A 24,026-nucleotide genomic window follows, 5' to 3' on the forward strand; every position below is an offset into this window, starting at 1 on the left:
AGTGCTGCTTCAGAAACACTGGTTTGGGTACAACTCAACAAGCATTGCTTCAGAAACACTGGTTTGGGTAAAACTCAACAAGCATTGCTTCAGAAACACTGGTTTGAGTACAACTCAACAAGCATTGCTTCAGGAACGCTGGTTTGAGTACAACTCAACAAGCATTGCTTCAGAAACACTGGTTTGGGTACAACTCAACAACCATTGCTTCAGAAACACTGGTCTGGGTACAACTCAACAAGTGTTGCTTCAGAAACACTGGTTTGGGTACAACTCAACAAGCATTGCTTCAGAAACACTGGTTTGGGTACAACTCAACAAGCGCTGCTTCAGAAACACTGGTTTGGGTACAACTCAACAAGCATTGCTTCAGAAACACTGGTTTGGGTACAACTCAACAAGCATTGCTTCAGGAACACTGGTTTGGGTACAACTCAACAAGCGTTGCTTGTTGAGTTGTACTCAACAACTTCAGAAACACTGGTTTGGGTACAACACAACAAGCATTGCTTCAGAAACACTAGTTTGGGTACAACTCAACAAGCATTGCTTCAGAAACACTGGTTTGAGTACAACTCAACAAGCGCTGCTTCAGAAACACTGGTTTGGGTACAACTCAACAAGCGCTGCTTCAGAAACACTGGTTTGGGTACAACTCAACAAGTGCTGCTTCAGAAACACTGGTTTGGGTACAACTCAACAAGCGTTGCTTCAGAAACACTGGTTTGGGTACAACTCAACAAGCATTGCTTCAGAAACACTGGTTTGGGTACAACTCAACAAGCATTGCTTCAGAAACACTGGTTTGGGTACAACTCAACAAGCAGTGCTTCAGAAACGCTGGTCTGGGTACAACTCAACAAGCGTTGCTTCAGAAACACTGGTTTGGGTACAACTCAACAAGCATTGCTTCAGAAACACTGGTTTGGGTACAACTCAACAAGCATTGCATGCGGATGTAGCATCACCAGATGTAGATTTGCGTGAAGCCGTATCCTTGGTCGATCACTTTCAGCGATACGAGATACGATCACGTTCACACTCGTCACCGGATGGGTCGGTGTCTGCGTGCAACAGTGCGCTGTTGCGCACATGGAAAGCTGCTGCTCCTTGTCTGGTGCCGAGTTATGTGAAATGTCGTAAAAGTGATTGTATCTCCGAAAGCAATCGACCAAGAACCACCATGCCATCGCAAAGCCTCCATCGTAGACCGACGCAAGGGGCGCACTTTGAGCTGTCGACAGTGCAATGCTATAGCCTCAAGCAAGGCTTTCCAAAGTAGGTTAGCAGAATTTTTACTGTAAGGTTTTGTTTTGCAAAGCATTTCCTATTTGTGCTATTTCATGTGCAACAATGAAATTCACACGAAAGCGAAATTTTTCGCTTTCCTCGTCGATTTTGTTATTGTGGCGTTCATCTGTTTATTTACAGTAGAACTTCGTTCATACGTTCCCGTTAGGTGCATTTTTCTAGCGCCAATGTTTGCAATCGAGAACACAAAAATTGACCCAATAGAGTTATACTCATTTTTTACTGGTTTATAGATTCTCTGAAAACATGATTTTTCGGCACCAATGTTCAGTATGTTGCCAAACTTCGATCGTATGATACATTTTTTAGCCGCTAGATCCCATGTGAACAAGAAAATGCACCAGGCGAGCACAATCGAGCACATTACGTATATAACTGCCCACCACAGCAGCTTCACCGCAGTACTCGCCCGCTGCTTGGTGTCAAAGGCGTGCCACTGTCAATCTCATCGTCACTGCTGCTGCTGTTGTCGCACCACGCCACCGTCTGTGTCGCGACAGTGATCGCTCCATCAGAGATTCTTCGCTGAATGAGGCAGCACTATCTGCACTCAGAAACTCCTCCATTGTAGCACCGCCTATTTTGTCGCCAATAGCGATGTGCTCCCAGAGTTTGCCAACGTCAGCGGCTGCTACCGTGTTGGTTTCATGCATGGGGGGTTTCACCCTGGTGCACAAAGCCCACCTTTTTCATTGATTGGCATGATCACTGCGTCTAGCCTTCATGATCGTGGCAACGCTCGTGGTTTTCAGAATGGTCGACATTGTCGACTGCGCGAGCTGATACACTTTTAACGTATCAGTGTAAACGCGGCTACTATCGTTGGTGGCTACTATCGTTGCCGCTCACAATTTGTTGCGTGCCCACGAGTGCTGACGAGAAGAATCGGAAGGCGCCTTTTTTGTTGTTGTTGTGGACCACAACCATTATAAAGCCTACACATAATAAAGGCAAGTTTCATTGTAGCTTTTTAGTTTTGTCATGGAAGTGCGAAAAGTGATGAAAGGAATGAAATGGGGCATCTGCTTAAGAATGTTTGGTGCATGCAGACCGCTTGGTTTGTCTTGAAGAGTCGTTCACATAGCATTCGACAAATAGCGCGATCATTATTAGCTAGACTTGGCACAGAACATATCGCTGCGGCAAGTTCAGGGTGCGATCATTACATGGGAAATAAAAAAAATCGAATTTTGACGACAAAATTCAGGGGTGCGATCATTACGCGAGTGCGATCATTATGCGAGTAAATACAGTAGTTGAGTCTCAAATTCTTTAGTTACTTCGAACAGGACGTTTTCCTGGTTAGTATGTTTTTTTCTAGTGTTTTCTTCCAAAACATATGTGCGAGGTTCTGCTGTATTTGAATATTCAGTTGTGTTTGGGGGGGGGGTATATTTCTTGGTCACTTCGAGTATTGAATCCGAACTGCTTTGTACAGGGCCCATTCATTTAGTCCACTGACTGTGTCAAGCTTACTATTCCTTGGTAAGGTGGCCAGAACTTTCATGAGGAACAGTTCTATTTTCTCATGGCTGTAGCTGTTGGTGTTGGCTGTGGTGTTCCTTCAATACCGCTCTTTTGCAGGTACAACATACGGGTGTCCCTCGATGTCACGGACAATCTGCAGACGTCGTCAGCCAGCTCGACTGAAGCATACTATGCCCAAGGTGGTGAGCTGTTCGCTTGCCTGCGCCTCGATGCAGACATCACTGAGGACACCGCCGCTGGCCGTCTGGTTCTGCAGAACTGCCAGCTGGTCTGGCTAGCCCCTGTTAAGGCAATCGACATGGAAGAGAGAAAGCCAGCGAAGCCTAGGGTGAGCCATGCTGTGCTAGCGGTATTGCTGCATTGCTTCGAGACTTTGTGGTTCTTGGCTGTCAGCTTGGCTGTAGGCTGTAGCCCGGAAGCATTAAGAACTTGGCACTAGTGAACTGCCGATAGAGCACTTTATGCGAAGGTGCTAATCTGGACATTTCAAATTCTGCCACGCCAAATTCACCATTTGGTCCGCATGGATTGGCTCACAGGGTGGATGCTCTTCCTTTGTTTGGCTCAAAATGCCAACGTGGGTGAATTTGACAATATTGCAAACTTTGGAAGCGTCCTGAATTGGTGCTCTGGCATGGGAATGCATACCTGCCAACTCTTCAAAATTTTCCGTAAAATGTATGAATTTCAAGCAGTCTTACTATTTTATGAATCTTGCTTGAAATTTAACGGAAAACATTTTATTTGTGATAAAAAAAAGGACAATGTGCAAATGTAGTAAAACTACACCCTGGTACCTTAAGCCGCCACGAGAGGGCAATACAGTTGTGTCGTATCATCATCAGCAGCTGCAAGGTTGTAGTGATTTCTGCCGTCTACTAGGGGGGTCACGAATCCATATCCAAATCTCGATAGTGCCGATAGCACCTCTAGCGCCTCCGCAAACCTGTTGCCATGCTGTTGCCTTTGTTTGCATAGGCGCACAGGTTTGGACTTCAGTCAGCTTCAGTCACTGCAGCGTTGGCCTTGCCTTTTGTGTGACTAGCTGCCGCGTCGGACGCAGTGTGGCTTCGCCGTGAAATATTGGTCTTGAAGCCCCGACAGTACTTCCAAGTGTTTTTGCAATCCTACACGGCAGCATTTCCGTGCTTCGTGCCATCGAAGAACGGGGAGAAGTTCGGATTTTGCACCACGTGTGCCTGTGATTTGAGAGTTTTGCATGGCGGCAAGTCTCACATCAAGGTCCACATCGCTTCGAGAAAACATCAGGGAAATGTGCGAGCCGCGGGCAGCCAGCCAAGGCTAGCAAGTTTTGTACGCAGTGACAACGACCTCGGTGTGATTCGTGCAGAATGCCTCTTCACGGGCGTTTTTAGTTGACCACACCATCCCCCTGAGTGTCGCTGATCATGCCGGACCGCTTTTCCGGAAGACGTTCCCCAAGTGTGAAGAAGTGAAACGCTATGTCTGTGCACGAACAAAGAGGACATCAATTATTTAGGAAATGGCCGCCACCGTGGAGACTCCTTAGCTCGATGCCCTAAAACAGCGAGTGTTTTCTATCGCTGTGGATGGCAGTAACGATAGGGATACGCACCTTTACTCTATTGTTGCGACATATTTCGTTAAAGAAATGAGTAGAGTCGAAAGCTGCCTTCTTTGCCTCGGGACAATCCAAGGGGAAGCAATGAGTCACAAGATTGAGAATCTGGTTCTGAATGAGATGAAGTCTCGTAATTTGCTGTTGGAAACCTGTTGGCTATGTCTTCAGACAATGCCCATGTCATGATCAGCAAGAAAAACAGTGTTTCTACTGTAATGAGACAGGCTCAACCAGGTGTGATAAGGGTTGGTTGCTCGTGCCATCTCATCAACTTGGCCGCCCGAAAAGGAGCTCCATGTCGTCCTGTAAAGGTTGAGGAGGCTTAGGTTGATACTTTTTTTTACCTAAAGAAAAGCTCAAAACAAAAAGATCAACTTCAGCATCATCATCATCAGCCTGTTCCCATTGCAGGATGAAGGCCTCTCCCTGCAGTCTCCAATTACCCCTGTCCTGTGCCAACTGATTCCAACTAGCGCCCGCGAATTTCCTAATTTCATTGCTCCTCCTAGTTTTCTGCCGTCTTTGACTGTGCTTCCCTTCTCTTGGTGCCCATTCTGTAACCCTAATGGTCCAACAGTTATTTAACCAGCGCATTACATGACCTGCCCAGCTTCATTTTTTTCTCTTGATGTCAATTAGAATATTGTTTATACCCGTTTGTTCTCTGATCCAAACCGCTCTCTTTCTGTCTCTTAACGTTATGCATAGCAATCTTCGTTCCATCGCTGTTTGCACTGTCCTTAACTTGTTCTCAAGCTTCTTTGTCGGTCTCCAAGTCTCTGCCCCACATGTCATCACTGGTAAAATACTCCGATTGTATACCTTCCTTTTCAATGATAATGATAAGCTTCCAGTCAGGATCTGACAATGTCTGCCGTATGGATCCAACCCACTTTTATTCTTCTAGGAATTTCCTTCTCATGATCAGGGTTCCCTGTGATTAATTGATCTAGGTAAACATACTCCTTCATAGGCTCTAGAGGCTGTCTGGCGATCTTAAACTCTTGCTCGCGCCAGAAACACTGGCGGCCGTATACGTGGAAGCATTCGGCCTGTGAAAGCGAAACTATCCGATCTGCTGTTCTCACGTAGCCCCGCAACTGTTGCGGTTCCACTGTTTCACTGTGCCAGCTTGGCTTGGCCGGCTTTTCCCGGCTTCGCGCAAACTGCAGTGCAGTGCACTGCAGTGAGAGAGTGGAGGGGAGGTGCTGATTTTTTGGCACACCGTGCGTGGGTGAGCATTATTGTTAAAGTGTAACATGGCATAGCTACACATGGCCTCTGAGATTGTTAATTCGGAGGGTGCACCTAGCCGCCTAGCTTCATCAGCTACACGCCATAGCGAGATGGAGGTGCGATAAGATAAAGAAGTGCTGCTTGTGTATGGCTATCTTCTGTGCAGCGGCAAGAAGGACCAGTGTTGCTCGACAGCGTATTCGACGCAGAAACTTTGAACTTCTGCATTAAACGAGTGCAGAACCCGGTGAAAAGCGATATGCCTTCTGGTTTTTTCTGGATTTCTGGTTTCGGAGACGATTCATTGTACCCTGTGTGTTCATTTTACCTAGTTACAGTCGAGCCCGCTTATAACGAACCTGAGCGTTAAGTGGCGTCTGTTCGTTATGCCCCGAAGTTCATAGTAAGCAGACAGCAGCTTAAGGGGGAATGAGGGTCATCAAAACTTTTTTTCTTTTGCAACATATGTTGCTTAAATTTTGTGTGCAGATATATGTAGAATGCTGATTTCAAATATGCATTTAGATGTCAAATATCTCACTTGGAAGAAAAGATATGACCGAATACAATAGTCCTAATTAGGTCGTTTCTTACGGGTCTTTGTAGTAATTTTTCATTAAAATACAGTGTTTTTAGGAATGTACAGAAATTTCCAAAGGCCCACTGCACATCCTAAAGCTAAGCAAATACCAGTGAAGTAATTGTGATTATCAGAAATAAATACCAAAGTTGGGAAGAAAAAACAATGTGGCAGTAATTTGCTTTAGGATGTAGCTGTGATAGCACCAAAAAAATATGACACCTAGTTCACTGAAATCAGTTGACGCAAGCATTACCAAAACTTCCGTAAGGCAAAGGCACTTGGCAAAAAAAAAGAAAGTTGAGAAAATTGCATTTGAAGTTTTACTGCCACTACCTCTTTTGTCTATTGAACATTTGGAAAACATTTAGGCTCTAGCATGTTGCCCAGATATTGCTGAGCACAAGAACACCAAATTTACTGAAATCGATTCACGAAAACTTTATCGAACCTTTCATAAGGCAAAGACACTTGAAGAAAAAACACATCCAGAAAGTCACTTTCAAGTTTTCACTTTCAAGCGTCACCCCTTAAACGAAACTGCTGCTTAAACGGAACACCAGCCTCATGATTGGTTGGTTTTGTATTCATGCAATGCTGTTGAAACATGAAACCTTCAGGACACGTCTAATTTTCTGTGCTGCTTACAAATATGGAATTAAGTTTTTTCTAAAGTCAATAAAAAAAAGTTGTTACAATTTTTCCTGTGTTAAAAACTTGGCATGTGACTTGCAAAAAATGTACTGCAACAGGATAGCTAAAACTAAGCAGGTATGTTCCTGGATGTTCAAATAGTGCAAGTAAGCACTGGTATGTTTGTATCTCTACTTTAGCCAAAGTTATGAAATTGTAAATTTACATGCAGCTTTACAAATGCGAATTCTTGTTGGTGATTGCTATAGGATTTCAAGATATTTCAGTGTCCTAAGACATTATATCATAGTTTTTGTGCACTCTCTGACTTGCCTGCATTCAGGGAAGAAAAGGAATGGCGATAATTGAACAAGTAGAATGGACGCAGTGCTAATCCCAACATTTTAGACATTAAAAAAGCTATACAGTGAAACCTCGTTAAACCGTAGTTGACCGGAGCTCGGAAAAAGTACGTACTAAACGGTAGTACTGCCTAACCGAAATAGCATGAGATCGCCCACTTACCTGTCAAAAACGGAACTCGAAGAGTGCGCTCCAAAAGTGTTATTTTCGTTTGATGCCGCGGCGGCCTAGCAGCGACGACAGCGGCCTCAAACTTACTGAAGCTGTAAGCCAGCTTTTCAGCTAGCCCCCTCTTCTCGGCAAACACTCGCATGGCAGATTCCTCGCAGTGGCGTTTTTGACAGGTGATCTCGTGCTATTTCGATTTAGCAGTACTACCTTTCATGCTGTTTCGGTTAAGCAGTACTACCTTTTAGTACATACTTTTTCCGAGCTCCGGCCAACTACGGTTTAAGGAGGTTTCACTGTAATCGGGGTTTCAATGTAGCATAGCACCTTGTGTAAGCTGTCATGGTTTTCACCATAACAGCACTAACACCTAAGCTATGTCAAGTTTGGCTCCAGTACTGAGCTTCAATTCAGTACGTTCTCTCTTGTGTTAATAATTGCAGCCTCTCACGGCTGCATTGACTAGCACACAGCGTGGGTATTATGGGGATCGTTGGTTGCCAGCTGGGTGACTTTCTTGGCTTCCTTGTCCTTTAAAGCAATTTTCTTAAGATGATCAGTACAATCTGGGCTGGCTACATCATGGGCTGTGTCACGACTTTCAAGGATTTTGGTGCTACTTTTAGAATTTGAGACCCCCGCGCAGAAGTGATGAATCAGTGATTTGTGCATCTATGCACTCAGGCATGCTGCAGTGATTGCAATTTATTTGTGACGCAGGTGCATGAGCTCCCGATCCAGCTGGCCAGGAAGGACCGCGTCTACATTAGGCTGACGAAGGAGTGCGTCAGCGAGTTCATGCTGAAGCCCGACACCAGCTTTGAAGCAGAGGTAGGGATACTCTAAGACAAACTTGCCCGCAGTGTGGGGCAAAAAAAGAAAAAAGAAGAAATTGCACCATTATTTTAAACCTTACTGTTCCGCTCAGACCAATGCACGCATACAGCAACTTGGCGGGGACGCTAGTGCGCTTATACAGTTGCCGATCGTTACTTTGAATACCGATAATTCGGACATGCTCGATTATTTCGACAGCTTTGTGGCACCCGTCACTGGCTCTATTAGTCTCGTGCGTAACCAACGACGGTGCTGCGAATGGCGCTCGGGCGATGTCAGTCGGGCCACCCGCCTTTGCTGTCTGCTACGCTCCGGCTAGATAATAGCTTCATTTGCATGCATTTTCTGGCACTCTGACTGCGTCTTGCATAGCACGGTGCTCTCCAATTACTGTCTGTGCGTTTTTCTAGTTTTAGTTGTATAAATGACAGCATTAGGAATACAGTCGACTCTCGTTACAACAGACCCTGATAATCCGACCTAAAACGTTCGTTTTATCCGAAGTCCGTAATATCCAAAACGTCTCGCTTCTTAAACCTTCGAAGCAATGTCTAGCAACTTTATTGGAAAATATGAGTAACGATCATTCAAAGTAATAAACAAACAAAAAATGTCGCAGCTTCACCCGAAAGGCGAAGCATCGATTGAGATAGCAAATTAAGCAAGATAAGCACGGCAGCAGCGAGCAAATTGACCTTTGTGCCGGACAGCGCATACTAAGCTACCAGCACTCCGCACACTTTGTCTGCATCGCAGACGGCTTTCAAGATATGGTGCCCCAGTGTGCTTAGCCAGTGGACTCGTGGCGGCACCCTGCGGCGGCCGCAGTATCTGCGCTATGTAACTGACAGCAGCTACCAATAGCCGTCACGTATGGGAATCCGGTTTAATATGAAATACAGCGTAAGCCTGCTTCCTTAAAAGAGTATTGGAGGCAGGCTTCTGTTGAAAAGAGCGAGTTTGAGAGGAAGGTGACTTCGCAATCCGCTTGCAAGCTCTACGTACCCTGTACGACAGCAAAACTTGGCTGATATGTTCACAGCTGCGTATGCCACCCACGGACTATGTCATTTCACCAAGCCCGAGGGGTAGTTCAACGCCCATTTAAATACGTGTGACACACTTACAGAACGAAGCATATTGAAAACGGTGATTTAAGCAAAGGTTGTCACCTTTCTTATGGCACCCATTCTCATTGCTGGACGAACCTCGACCTTGAAAATGTGCTTGCTATCCATGGCAGGAGCAAAGAGAAAGAAAGAGTTAGGCTGAGCTGACTAACTTGCAGGGGCGAGCGCTGTCATGATGGAAATAATTAAGCTTAATGAAAGTTGCCTTTCGAAAGTCAGCACAGCAGCACAACACTACATACCCCGCAGGGGCGTCTGCGTAAGCAGGCGTTTGGTGTGTTGCGACACCACGGACCCGAGCACACGAGGGTTGGACCCTCCCGCGTGTAGCCGTGCGCGGCATAGCCGTGTCTGGGGAAAAGGGGATCCTGGAGGTTGAGCCGAAGCTGGGTGTTTGGACCTTTAAGGCCCCCCGGCGGAGGCAACACACCTCTTCGGCCTCGGCTTCACATAGACGGCACCCCCGGACTGACCCACCCGGGGGAAATCGGCAGTCGCTTTTTCCTGTCCTCCTCTCCAATCTTCGTCTTTCTCTCTCCTCCTTTTGCATCTTTCCTGTCTTCTCATCACTTCTCCTCACTTCCTAGTTTCCCGGCGGCAAGGGTTAACCTTGTGTAGCTAGCCAGCCTTGGTTATGCTGTATTTGGTTATAGCAGCGATGTACGGCTGGCGTTGGCAGGGTTTCCCTTGCAGGAACTTCTGTCACGTCCCCTTGTAGGGCTCCATGGTGGGTGGCCGGCATCGCGGCCGAAAAGCCAACATTACTTATGGAACATGCTTTCCCTAAACTACTTGATCGCCCTCAGAAACGAGGGCGCACCGAAGAAGTATTTCAGTTTTTTGGACGCCAAGTCCACAATTTTCCTCGTTTTCATGTGATCCACACAGAAAAACCAGAGAAACAAGTCCGAACGATCTCCCCGTTCCTGGTATCTAAGACCCTTACCGAAGTTTTTGGTCCAGGTTATAAGGCGTCGAGGATGGCCAGCGGTGACCTCCTCTTGGAGCTCCGCGATCAGAAACAATTTGAGAAACTGCCTAAACTAGTATCATTTGGAGAGACCCATGTAGTAGTAACCCCGCACCGCACGATGAATACCAGCCGAGGCGTTGTCTCGGACGATGATTTGCTGGAGCTCACTGAGGCTGAACTCTTGGAGGGCTTCAGCGAACAAAATGTCATAAATGTCAAAAGAATCAAGATTAGGCGAGATGGAAAAGAAATCCAAACAAAACACCTGATACTCACTTTTAGCTCAAGTGTCCTCCCCGAGTCCATCGAGGCCGGTTACATCAAACTTCGTGTTAGGCCGTACGTGCCCAATCCCCTCAGATGTTTTAAGTGCCAAAGGTTCGGCCACAGTTCACAGAACTGTCGAGGCCGGCTGACATGTGCCAAGTGTAGTGACACTGAACATTCCTCTGAAACATGCCAGAAGACTCCACACTGTGTCAACTGTGATGGCGAGCACGCCGCATACTCGCGCGCCTGCCCGTCCTGGAAAAGAGAAAAAGAGATTGTGACAATCAAAGTCAAAGAAAACATACCTTTCAAGGAGGCACGTAGGCGGGTGTCATACCTGTCAAAGAGTAGCTTTGCCGATGTGGCGCGTAAGGGGGCAGCGCCACAACGGCCTCCAGCGGCTGCCCGACCCACAGGCAGTGAGTCGGCAGTTACGCCATCTGCCCCCGCGGCGGTTGCAGCTAGCGCTGCTCCGTCTACCCAGCAGACGGGGCCATCGACCCCGAAGGTGGACGCAGCCGAGGCTGCCCCAGCCTCCGAGGCCCCTTCCAGCGCTGGCAACGGCCAGCGCAGCCAAATCCCTCTGGGAGCCCCATCGACCTCCGGGCTGGTGGGCGCAGGGGTCTTGCCCTCCAAGGCGGGACTCCCTCTGAAAACTTCCCGCTCGCAAGAGCACGTGTCCGGCGCCTCACAAGAGGCAATGGACACCACACCTATCCTCAAGGCGCACCAGGCGCCTAAGGAGCGTCGAGAATCGCTCGAACGCTTCAAAAAGAACAAAACACCTATTACAGGGCCTCGAAAGGGCTCTGTAATCTAAGGCATCTTTCCGTTTCCGTAGACACAGCACTAATTTACATTAAATATGGATACACAAATCATACAATGGAACGTCAGAGGTCTCCTTAGAAATCTTGATGACGTACAAGAGCTCATACACAAACACAATCCAAAAGTGCTGTGTTTACAGGAAACACACCTAAAATCAAAACACACAAACTTTCTCCGACAGTATATAACTTTTCGCAAAGATCGCGATGATGCTATCGCATCATCGGGAGGTGTAGCTATATTTATCCACAAAAGCATTGCGTGTCAACATTTACAGCTCCAAACGCCTCTTGAAGCAGTGGCAGTCCGAGCTGTCCTCCTAAACAAACTCATCACCATTAGCTCGCTTTACGTACCCCCACACTACAAATTAAACAAACATGAATTCCAGTCATTTATAGACGAATTGCCAGAACCTTATGTTGTTCTTGGCGATTTCAATGCGCACAGCTGCCTGTGGGGCGACTCTCGTACAGACGCGCGAGGTCGTCTCGTTGAACAGTTCCTTTTCTCTTCTGGTGCTTGTCTTCTGAATAAGAAGGAAGCGACATACTATTCTCTCGCAAACAAAACATTTTCTTCAATAGATCTTAGCCTAGTCTCTCCGTCACTACTGTCTGAACTTGAATGGGAAGTAAACGACAATCCTTACGGAAGCGACCACTTCCCTATACTTCTAAGAACATATAAAGAACACGAATGTCTACCACACGCTCCCAGGTGGAAAATCGATACAGCCGACTGGGAGAAATTCCGAACTCTCACCAGGATCTCATGGGATGACATGTCCTCTTTAGAAATTGATGCTGCCGTTCAGTATTTTACAGCCTTCATTATAGGTGCCGCGTCTAAATGCATATCTGGAGTAAGTGGTTTCGCATGCAAACGGCGCGTCCCGTGGTGGAACGACGAGTGTAGGACCGCCCGTAAGAAACAAAACAAAGCGTGGGGGTTGCTACGCACCTCTCCCACTGCGGAGAATCTTATTAACTTTAAAAAAGCAAAATCTGAAGGAAGGAGAACGCGCCGACAGGCCAGAAGAGAGAGCTGGCAGAAGTTTTTATCGGGTATCAACTCTTATACTGAGGAGGGGAAAGTCTGGAACAGGGTTAACAGGATAAAAGGACGACAAACTTATTCACTCCCTCTAGTAAATACACAGGGCGGTACACTGAAAGATCAGGCCGACTCACTTGGGGAGCACTTTGAGAGTGTATCAAGCTCAAAACATTATTCGCAATCCTTCCTAAAATATAAACAAATAGAAGAATGCAAGCCACTCGTCAATAAATGCCGACAGAATGAACCGTACAATTGCCCTTTTAGTGCTGCTGAGTTGAAAGCTGCCTTGAGCGCATGCAAGAGCTCTGCACCGGGATCCGATAGAATCATGTATGAAATGCTCAAAAACTTACACAATGACACGCAAGTAACACTACTTACACTTTTCAACACTATCTGGGACGCAGGGTACCTTCCAACGGCATGGAAAGAAGCCATTGTGGTCCCTGTTTTGAAAGAAGGGAAAGACCCTTCTTCAGTGGCAAGTTACCGCCCGATAGCCCTCACAAGCTGCATGTGTAAGGTATTTGAAAAAATGATAAATCGGCGACTCATCCATTTTCTTGAACAAAACAAAATGCTTGATCCCTTTCAGTGTGGCTTCCGAGAAGGGCGCTGCACAACCGACCATCTTGTACGTATTGAAGGACATATTCGTGACGCGCTTGTACACAAACAGTTCTTCGTATCGATATTCCTCGATATGGAGAAGGCGTACGATACGACCTGGCGCTACGGAATCTTGAGAGATTTGTCAGAAATGGGCATTCATGGTAAAATGCTAAACGTAATAAAAAGCTACTTGTCCAGTCGTACCTTCCGGGTGAAAGTCGGCAATGTGCTGTCACGTCCTTTTACACAAGAAACTGGTGTACCCCAGGGAGGCGTGCTCAGTTGCACACTTTTTATTGTTAAAATGACAACGCTTCGTGCGTCCTTACCACCAGCCATCTTGTATTCCGTCTATGTGGACGACATTCAAATAGGCTTCAAATCCTGTAACCTCGCAGTATGCGAGAGACAGGTACAGCATGGCTTGAACAAGGTGTCAGGGTGGGCAGAGAAAAATGGTTTTAAAATCAATCCTCAAAAAAGTTCTTGTGTGCTGTTTACAAGGAAGAGAGGCCTAGTTCCGGATCCTTGCTTACAAATGTGTGGACAACAGATTCCTGTAAACAAAGAGCACAAATTTCTAGGTATTATACTCGACAATAGACTCACTTTCGTCCCACACATTAAACAACTCAAAGAAAAGTGTCTGAAAACAATGAACCTAATGAAACTTCTATCCCAGACTACGTGGGGTAGTGACAGGAAGTGCCTAATGAATCTGTATAAGAGCCTCATCCGGTCACGATTAGATTATAGTGCCGTGGTATATAACTCTGCCGCCCCAAGCGCGCTAAAGATGCTAGACCCGGTTCACCATCTAGGCATCCGTTTAGCCACGGGCGCTTTCAGAACAAGCCCAATTGAAAGCTTATATGCCGAATCGAATGAATGGTCTCTCCACCTACAGAGATCATACAACAGCTTTATATATTTCCTTAAAGTACGCTCTAATCCTGAACATCCATGTTTTGATACCGTTACCGATATGACGTGCGCTACACTTTTCAGCAACCATCCCTCCATAAGACAGCCTTTTTCGCTGCGTGTGAAGGAGCTTAGCAATGAAATGCATGTCCCACTCCTCGAGCATCGCCTAATGCACACAATCAAGCTCTTACCTCCCTGGGAGTGGCAGGTGATACAATGTGACATATCCTTTATAAAAGTTACAAAGCACGCTCCTGAGGCTGAAATCAGAATGCATTTCCTAGAACTACAGCACAAGCACTCCTGTGCAGATTTCTACACAGACGCTTCGAAGTCAAATGCCGGGGTATCCTATGCAGCAGTCGGCCCATCCTTCTCGCAATCCGACGTACTGCATCCCGAAACAAGCATCTTTACGGCCGAGGCCTACGCATTACTCTCTGCCGTGAAACATATAAGAAGATCAAAACTTTCAAAAGCAGCGATCTATACAGACTCCCTAAGCGTCGTGAAGGCCTTGATGTCAGTCTATACACACAAAAATCCTGTACTTAGTGAACTCTACACCGTCTTGTGTAAAGCGTACATATCTAACCAGCGTATCATTATATGCTGGGTGCCTGGCCACAGGAGCATTGAGGGTAACGTTCTGGCGGACGAGATGGCCACGTCAATCGCATCGCAAACTGTTAACCCTACCGCTGCGGTGCCTGTCACAGATCTGAGGCCTTTCTTGCGAAGGAGATTGCGGGACCACTGGCAACGCATGTGGGACGCGGAAACGAATAATAAGCTCCACCTGATAAAACCACAGTTAGGATTCTGGCCCTCTACTACAAAATCGCGCCGAACAGATGTCCTATTCTGTCGGCTCAGAATAGGACACACGTTTGGCACCCATAATTTTCTACTAACCGGAAGTGAGCCTCCAACCTGTGGTAGATGCGGGGAGAGGCTGACCGTGCTCCACGTCCTTCTGGAATGTCGCGAAGCCGAATCTGAAAGAACGAAACATTTTTCCTTAGCTTACAGACAGCACATCCCTCTCCATCCAGTAATGTTCCTCGGTCCAGAACCGCTTTTTAACACAGACACAGTCCTAGGTTTTCTGAGAGATGTGGTCCTACATGTTATTAGCCCCATGCATTCCTAGCGCTTCCTCTCTTTAGAGGACGCCGCTGGGATAGTTGTACGGTATAGCACATGCCTCCAGACCCTTGTGTTTCAAGGGCTCCAAGGAGGCAGTAGTGCTCTGGCATTTCTTATAATCGTGATATATTTTACTTATCGTATCATTCTTTTTATATGCATCTAAATTTTCATAGAACAAGTCATACGTCATCGCCATAATTTTATCATACAGATTTTACGCACTTTAGCGCGTATATTTTAAGGCCTCTTTACAGCCACCTCACACCAACTTCATAGCAATCATAATTACACCGCAAACTCATTACCACAGACATGGCGCTCTTTGGCCACACCTGGCCCTTGCGCCATAAAACTCCACACATCATCATCACAATACTACATAGCTGTTTTGACGACTAATTTTGTCCACCCATCTATCAGACATTCCATACAGCATTTTGGGTCAATGCTGCTAAAGCAGTGCATGCATTAACGCATTGCAGTGACCACCTTGTTTTCTGAGAATGGCATCAAACGTGTCTCGTGATATGCTTTATGTACGCCGCAGACATTCCAATTTTGTTGCTGTGCAACTTGGACAAAACTTTCTTCTCTTTGTGGCCAACGGAGCGGGTGACCGAGCACAGAGCATGCTGTGGACAGGCAAACACAATACCATATTTACTCGCGCGATGAACGCACCCGCAAATTAGTTGCAAAAAATCAGAATTTTTTTTCCCTCTCATAATGAATGCATCCACAGCTTTGCTATAAAGAAAAAAATGCAACTGACTCTCTGCAACACACACAGTTTACATATTTTACACTGACATAATATGAGAGCACGCACGTGGGATGCACGGCTGGGCGCGGCACACGGGATAGTCTAAGTGAATAAGGGGCGGCCGCCACTTGATCGGCTTAGTGGCGATATTTGGGCTCAGTGTATAGTTCGTGTGTCTGTGGCTCGCTTTTCTGCCTGCTTTGGGTTTCGAGGTGTGTGATGGGCCTTAAGTCGAGTTATACGCCTGCTGCGGGACATAGAGTTTATCTTCTCACGAAACGGAGATACTGATCGGACAGATAAACTTTGACATGCCTATGAGCAGGATGGTCGAAGAAAGAGACACATACAGCAAGCTTGACAAAACAGGTGCGCGCTTCAACATGATGCTTACGATCACAGCAGACAACCGGAAGCAGCTCCGAGGACGAGCTGAGGTGCGATCGGAGATCGCTGTTCAGAGCGTACGTTCAGTTTTGCCGCGTGCACGATTGGCTTAGGCCACACCGACTCCACGTGGCTGATTACGCATTGGCGCTTTATTCTATGGTGGAACCACAATGTAGATGAAGCGGCCAGTGACCTGAACGGCAGGTCTGGGGGTTTCGATGATGAGTTCGCACAGTTTGCAAATGGTACACATGTATTTTCACGACATAAATTAGTTATTTTATGCATGTCATTTTTTATCATTGCCTTCTTACTTTTCAGTTTTGCTGTTTCAGAAATGTCTCTGTAAAATTTACCTTGCATAATAAACGCACCTCCAACTTTGCTTCGCTTTATTGGGGAAAAAAGTGCTCTCATTACGCGGGTATATTGGTATTACAGCGCAGAGACAAAGGATGAAGGACAAATGCTGCAGTTCATTGTCGGAAAAGGGCCGACAAATCATTTATGAGTGTGCCGCGACAACGGAACAGCAATGGCAAGTAACCAATGCCGTACACAGGCATGTACACACTAATGAATATAGCAGATGACGCCAGGAGCAGTTGACATCATACCTGATCATACGACTTTGAGGGGACCACGCAACACCGTCGTATAATCCAGGAGTCGTATAATCGAAAAAACGAAGAATATAGGCAGTAACACTCAGTCTGGCCAAAAAAACAGGTACAGTCGCCGACCGATAAAGCAGACTGCGATAATCCAGACATGCTCGCTAATTTGGACAGCTTCGCGGCACTCTCAGTGGCCCCATAGACTTAATGTGTAAAGACGACCGATGTTTTGGACAGCTGCCAGCTCTACATTCGATTACCAGACTCCATCCGCTGCTGTAGCGTATGCCAACTCTACCGCCATTATCTCCTCTGACAACCTCGACGAGAAATCAAGGCAAACACTCGCATGGCAGATTCCTCGTTGGCATTGTGTATTCTCCGTGCACATGTGCAGCAGTGCTGCAGAAGTCCCGGAGTACCTTTTTCGTTGCCGGGTGCCGGAGTTTGGAATACTTTTCGTTTGAAATAGTATTCCAAACTTAGAGATTACACGCTATATTGTAGTAGTCTCTGACGCCTTGCTTTGATCACTGCTCTATGCCTCTGAGATCTTAACTGCAACTACCAATCTCGGAGGCTTTGCCTGAATTGTGAGGTCGCATCACCATAGCGATCATCGCATCCTTTTCCGGCACCCCTGTGCATGGCCCGCTATCGCCATTCTGTTTGTTGAATTTGCCCTGCACACAGCGTTCTGCCATGCTGTGATTGTTTGTTAAGTTTGCATTCCAGACAGCGCTCTGCTGGCTCCAACAAGTCTTTCTCGTCAAGTTGTAGATAGGCCGCGTCAAATGGCACCAACAGTGCCCTCGCAGTCCGACTCCAGATGAGTCTCGAGTTGTAGTCCAAATGAGCCCGACTCCGCAAATGAAGAGGCTGAACTGCCGCCTACCACAACGAGCTCAAATGCAGACATCATTGATGACCTGCTAGGCTGTGGTGTGCCGATTTCTGCCACCGTTATATTTGAAGACTTTGCAGACGTCGACAGTGCAGTTTCGTCATGTGCCGAACTGAACGATGACGGAATAATTGAGCAAGTTCTCCCACCGTCAAACAGCGACTCTGACTCGGGTGTTGATGTTCCGCATGCTCCGGAGCTTTCCACATGTAGATCTGACTCAAGCTTTTGCAGTCCTTGCATCGGCGTACAGTGAAACTCAAAACTGGCAGAAATACAGGCAGCAACGCATCGACCACATGTTTCGTGCGCAGGGGCCTTAAAATGTAAACAAAGTGATCTTTTTTAGATACAGTTGTTTTTTCGGACATTCCACAGTTCAGACTTATTTACGTTCCCCGTGGAGTCCAAATTATCGGTCATCGACTGTACAGACTACCAGATAAAGATGAGCCTGCGGCACGAACCAGCACAGCTCCAATGAAGGTAGATTAAATGATATATAAAAATAAAATGAAAGCCAAGTATTTAGTTGGAGAAGGTGTGAGCGAGTGTTCATTTTCACCTTTAAAAAAAATTAGTGATATTTTTCTGCACATTTCCCCAGCCGCGAAGCATAAGTTTCCTCTCAATAGCTACAAGATCTTCCAACGAGTAGCCAACATAGTCTCTTGCACAAACAAACCGCCAAATGTTGTTGATGCTGCGTGGCACGTCTGCGTAAGTCAGAATGAACGGACAACTCTGAAACCAGTTCTCTTCACATATCGTTGTCATCCGAGGTGGAGACGGCTTTCCTTGGATGGTACTGTATTTACTCGAATCTAACATGTACAGTCGCCAACCGTTTATTCGGACCTCACGGGGACTTCGGAAATGTCCGAATAAACAGGTGTCCGAAAAAGCAGATTAAGAAAAAAAAAAATGAAATCCTTTATTTCCACGCACTTATTTGGGCTCGGCAGTAGGCCTGAAAAAATCGTGAATGCGCCGTTGCACGCTGTTCCGTTTACGTGCAATCAGATCCTGAATCTCGGAGAGGGCCGTACGGTCACTATAGGCCTCGTGCACCGCCTATAGAGGCGCCACTGATAGCCACCTAGCGGGCGCTTCCAACAATACGCGCGGGAGCAGTAGCAGACGACAACGCTTTGCAGCAAGGGTGACTGAAGTTCGCGGCTGCGATTTGTCCTTTGTTTGGGCGCCAGACTGCTTCTTCTGCGGTGACAGCTGTAGGGAAGACGCAGACCTCTGTGGGAGCGGGTATGAACAAGATGTTACCGGTGTTTGGGGCAACATGGTCCACATACGCGCCAGGTGCGTCCCGCAGACAAACGCCATGAAGGCCATTTACATGAAGTGGAGCTCATGTAAACTAGCCGACAAATTTTGTTGACTAATGCGATGTCTCGACCGTGTTTTTTCTTTAATTCTACCCTTGCCGTAATGCTGCTTCTGTACTTCAATAATAAGCACCCGTCGTTAGTGAAGACTTAGATAACAAATCCGCACGGTGCGATGTCTGCATATGCCGTTGTGATTTTTCTGCCGATGAATACATGTGACGCCGCCGAATAAGTGTAGTGAAAGTTGCCTGAAGAAGAATAATTGCGAATTTATTGATAGAAACGCGTACACTGTAGTCAACGAAGCTACCAAACGCACGGGTTAATAAAAGCGCGTGTTAGCGCTGTACCGCTGATGAACTGCCGTTCGCGCTGCAGTTTTTGCAATTTTAAATTCCCTAAGGGAGCTGCTTGGAAACGTACAAAGTTATAGTCTAACGTTGCAGTACTTTTTTTAAATGTTACTAGAGAGAGGTGCCACATGATATATTTAAAGGCAGAGCAGCGCCAGTCAAATTAGATCCAGCGCTGGCGGCAAGGCCGGGTTTAGTCCTATGCGGCGTAAGCATAACAAGAAATAATTCAGTTGAGTACAAAATTCATTTGCAAGAAGCGACTACGTTGTGGAACAAACAAATCACTCGGCGTGTTAAGTCTGCTCTGACAGCATCAAGGTGTGATGACTTACCAAACGTGACGCGAACTATTCAGCGAAAAATGGATCAGCGAAAAATGGACCAAAATACCATATGCAGCAACTATTAGCAATTCTCGCCCTGAGCTACCTATTTTCTAAACACATTTCCCAAAAAACCACGATATCTAAGATGCCCTCGGGCGAAATGAATAAAACTGTTAAAGAAGCACTTGCTTGGTGTCATTCCGATAAGACACAGCGTGATTTATACCCTTTACAAACGAGGCAGGGTGAAAACCTCGCAGCCCAAAAGAATCAAGAGTTATGCATGAAGCAACTAGCAACAGTTAAACATGTGCGAAGCCACGCATAAAATAGATGTAAAAACATGAAGTCCGCGACAGCTGGTGCGAGGATTTACCGGGCCACATAAAACTAACAATTTCAGTTCTTGCAAACTTCTGTAGCTTTAACATACAACACAATGTGCTCATGCAGTCGTGCTGCCTAGCTAGCCCAACGCGGTAAAGAAGCGGAAAACAATATAAGCGGCAAACGGCATTCCGAACTTTAGCAAAATGCCTTTAAACCACATGCTGCACTGCAGAAGGACTTCGTCGCTTACGCGTCTAACTACAATCGAGTAAAAAAATATTAATAAAAGAAACCGAAGCGACGAAGGAAAGGATGAGAACAAGAAATTTCGCGCCGAAGCGACGATCCATTGCCACCGTTGCTCCTGCTGATGAGGCTTTGCGGGGAATAATTAGAACCCTATCGCCGGCACGTTTTCGCCGGTATTTGAGCCCCCCACCCTGCAATAATTCTTCTTCGACATTCTTCGGAAGCTTTGGCCATCCCACACATGCGAAGGGTGTTGCCTATTTTGCTCTCAAAACACAAATAAGACGGAGAAGCACTGTCAGCGACGCAGCAAACTACGGCGTGCCACGGCGCGCGGCTCGCTCCTCTCTTGTGCGTTCCGCGCAAGGCCGCCACCAGTGGCGCGGCCATCGGCGTGCACGCTGCCTATAGGCGGCTGAAAGCACAGTCACTGCTTGTGCACGCTCCGCATGCGACGGCAGCGTAGCACATGGTGCGTCATCTTCCGACTCGCAGTCATCGTCCGGCGGTGCAGCAGAAACCTGACTAATGATCTCGCCGTCGTCGAGTTCTGCGCATGTCAGTACAGCAGTGTCAGCACCTGTGAAACTGTCAAATAAGACAGTGTCCGGAATCGCAATGCAACCACTGCGCAGGTCTCGGCAGAACATTTTCTGCGTCAGTAGGGAGCACATCGGAAGGCGACAAATCTTAGGCCTCCTGGCACCCGCTTGCCGGCATTCCCCAGCGCAGTCTGCGCGGGCACTGTCGGCGCCATTAGACACTTGACGCGATGTTTCCGTACGCCGCGTTGGATCACCGAAACCTCGACACAGCACACAAAGCAAACACCACCGTGCCAACACCAGTCGCACAAATGAAAAACGTGGCCTGCTCGCAGCGTCGTGCGCGAAGAAACAAATCAGCTGCTGGACTGTCTTGATATGGCTTACTAAGCTGAAACCGGAACTGCTGTAGAGCCACTCTATCGAACCAGGCAGAAACGATGATGATGAGCGGGGATTTCCAGCAGCGCCAATTCGTGGGGCAGCAAGGAGGCTCCGTTCAAAACAAAAAAGGCGTTCAGCAAGTCGAACTATGCACCGGTCAGAGTCAGTGCATGATACTCTCGATCGAGTCTGCTCAAGGAGTGTCCGAAAAATCCGACGGAAGGTTGCAAGGTGTCCGAACTTTCGGCAGTTGTTATACATTATGGTCTATGGGGAGAATGGCGGTGCCGCGAAGCTGACCGGATAATCGGGCATGTTCGAATTTTTGGAGTCCGGAAAATCAATCAGCGACTGTACCTTTTTTCCGATAAAATGAGTAAAAACATTGCGTGCGCATTGAATCGAGTATGACCCTAAATCCGCGTTACCATATCGCCATCGACATTAGAAAAATGGCCGCCTCGTATGTGCTTCTAGCCTAGCTGCCGTAGCTTCCTCCATGTTCATACCTCCATGTTGTATGTGTAACAAGGCGCTGGTGTAACCTAGTCTACTGCCTGTCTTCCCATTTTCTGCGTTTATTCAATCAGCATGGAAGTACCGACTGCGAAGACACGACGAGTCCACCATGATGCCGCATTTAAAAGGAAAGTTATCATGTGCGCGGAGACGGACCGACATTGGGGGGGGGGGGGCGCATCGCGGGCATTTGGAGTTCCCGAAACTTGCGTGCATGACTGGTGCAAACAGAAGAATATTTGCACCAGCAAAGCAACAAGGAAGGGTTTCAGTGGACCGAAGCAGGGCCGCTTTGCCGAAATAGAAGAGCTGCTCGCGGAATACGTGCAAGAGCAGCGATTGGCAGAGTGGCCTGGTATGACCGATCTGCTCAAAGTACGGGCGATGCAGTTAGCCCTACAGAAAGGGCTAATGCGGAGTGACTTCAAAGCGAGCAGGTGCTGGCTATTAAATTTTATGAAAAAAAGAAAGGCTTTTTTCTTCGAAAGTGGGCAGGCATATGCCAAAAATTGCTCGAAGAATATGAAGAGAAATTGCACAGGTTTCAGTGGTACGTTTTGAAGTTGCACCATAAACGGCTACCACTTTTAACAGATTGGAAATGCTGATAAGACGCCGCTTTACTTTGACATGCCTGCCACCACAAACGTTGAAAAGAAGGGGGCAAAGCAAGTGCGCGTTTTGTCTTCTGGCCATGAGAGAACTAGAGTCACCGCAATGCTTTGTTGCACTGCGGATGGGCACAAGCTGCCCCCATATCTTCAGACGGAAGACGTTCCCGAAAGGAATCATGTTTCCGAGTGGCGTGATGGTGCGCGCAAATGAAAAAGGTTGGATGACCACGGACTTGGTCACTGACTGGATTGATAACGTTTGGCGGAAGAGACCCGGCGGCAGTTCGGGTTTGCGTGAGATGTTTATGCTCGACGCGTTCAGGTGCCACCTTGACCAGCGCATCAAGGACAAGCTGGCTGCATGCAACACTGACCTTGTCATGATACCCAGCGGCATGACATCGCAGCTCCAGCCGCTCTATGTTTGTTTGGACAAGCCAGTGAAAGATAGAATTCGGGCGCTCTACCCTGAATGGCTTGTCAGTGGCTGCCACAAATTCACGCCCGCCAATAAAATGAAGCGTGCCTCACTGCAGGAATTTGTTGGATGAGTGAAAGCTGCATGGTGCACGATCCCATCTGCCATGGTCAACAAGGCCTTTAAAAAGTGTGGGATTTTCAATGCCATGGATGGCACCGAGGATGAAATGCTTTGGCCTGTTGATAGCGATAATGAGTTGTCTGATGGCGATGACGAGTGATATCTATTGCCCCATGCGACCGGTATCGGCGCAGTGAAAATCTTGGTGGCAAGGTACGTAGCTTCCATTTGTGTTTTTATTCATCACAACTTTAGTCTATTGGGAATAAATCTGTTTTTTTCCAAATGAGAGAAAGTAGTATTTCTACATGAAAGCACGAGGTGCGCGATATTGTACTCTTCTTTTTTTTTTTTTTGGTCATGAAAAACGGGTGCGCATTACAATCGAGGTTCTCATTTTTACTATCTTTTGGTCACGGAAAACAGGTGCGCGTTACAATCGAGGGCGCATTGCAATCGAGTAAATACGGTATTTGTGGGCAATCCCTTTCACAGATAGTTTCACTTTCGCAAAAATTTGCGGGACTTGACACCAAAAGCGATCCCCAACAAGTGTTTTTTGCATTGTGCCAAGCTTGTAATTAGTGTCAAGAGAACTGTCGGCGGTGTACTTCGAGGGTTTCGGAGCTGGGATAAGCCGAGTCTCGTGAAAGCGAAGCTATCTCTAAGTGATCGCATGAGTGCATGTCACCTTGGAGCTTGTTTGAGATGAAGTACTTCTCTAGAGGCCGCACAATCATTTGATTTGGGGACGGTACCAGGTCACTACGAGGTCCACAGGGCCGTTCTGTCCGGCCTTGCACTTAAAGAGTGCTTCGCGCTGGTCCTGCCGTCTGCGAATTGCTAAAATCGAGCCACTAAACCACGGCAGAGTTTCCCTCCCTCCTGGCCATCAAAATTACTCGTCTGTCGACGCGGGCATCATAACGAATGCGCAGCATTGCCGTAATGTCACGAATGAACAGA

The 24,026-nt window shown here is 47.1% G+C and overlaps 1 protein-coding gene across 2 annotated transcripts in view; it reads left to right on the forward strand.

The window, feature by feature from the left end:
- The window catches only part of Helz (Helicase with zinc finger), a 91,421-nt gene that overhangs the window by 27,558 nt on the left and 39,837 nt on the right, over positions 1-24,026 (forward strand). For both annotated transcript variants that reach the window (XM_075702434.1, XM_075702433.1), the window contains 2 exons: positions 2,896-3,127; positions 8,103-8,213. In XM_075702434.1, the coding sequence (XP_075558549.1) occupies positions 2,896-3,127; positions 8,103-8,213 (343 nt within the window). The remainder of the gene's footprint in view (positions 1-2,895; positions 3,128-8,102; positions 8,214-24,026) is intronic.

This window comes from Dermacentor variabilis, chromosome 8, assembly GCF_050947875.1.
Source record: "Dermacentor variabilis isolate Ectoservices chromosome 8, ASM5094787v1, whole genome shotgun sequence".
Lineage (NCBI taxonomy): Eukaryota > Metazoa > Arthropoda > Arachnida > Ixodida > Ixodidae > Dermacentor > Dermacentor variabilis.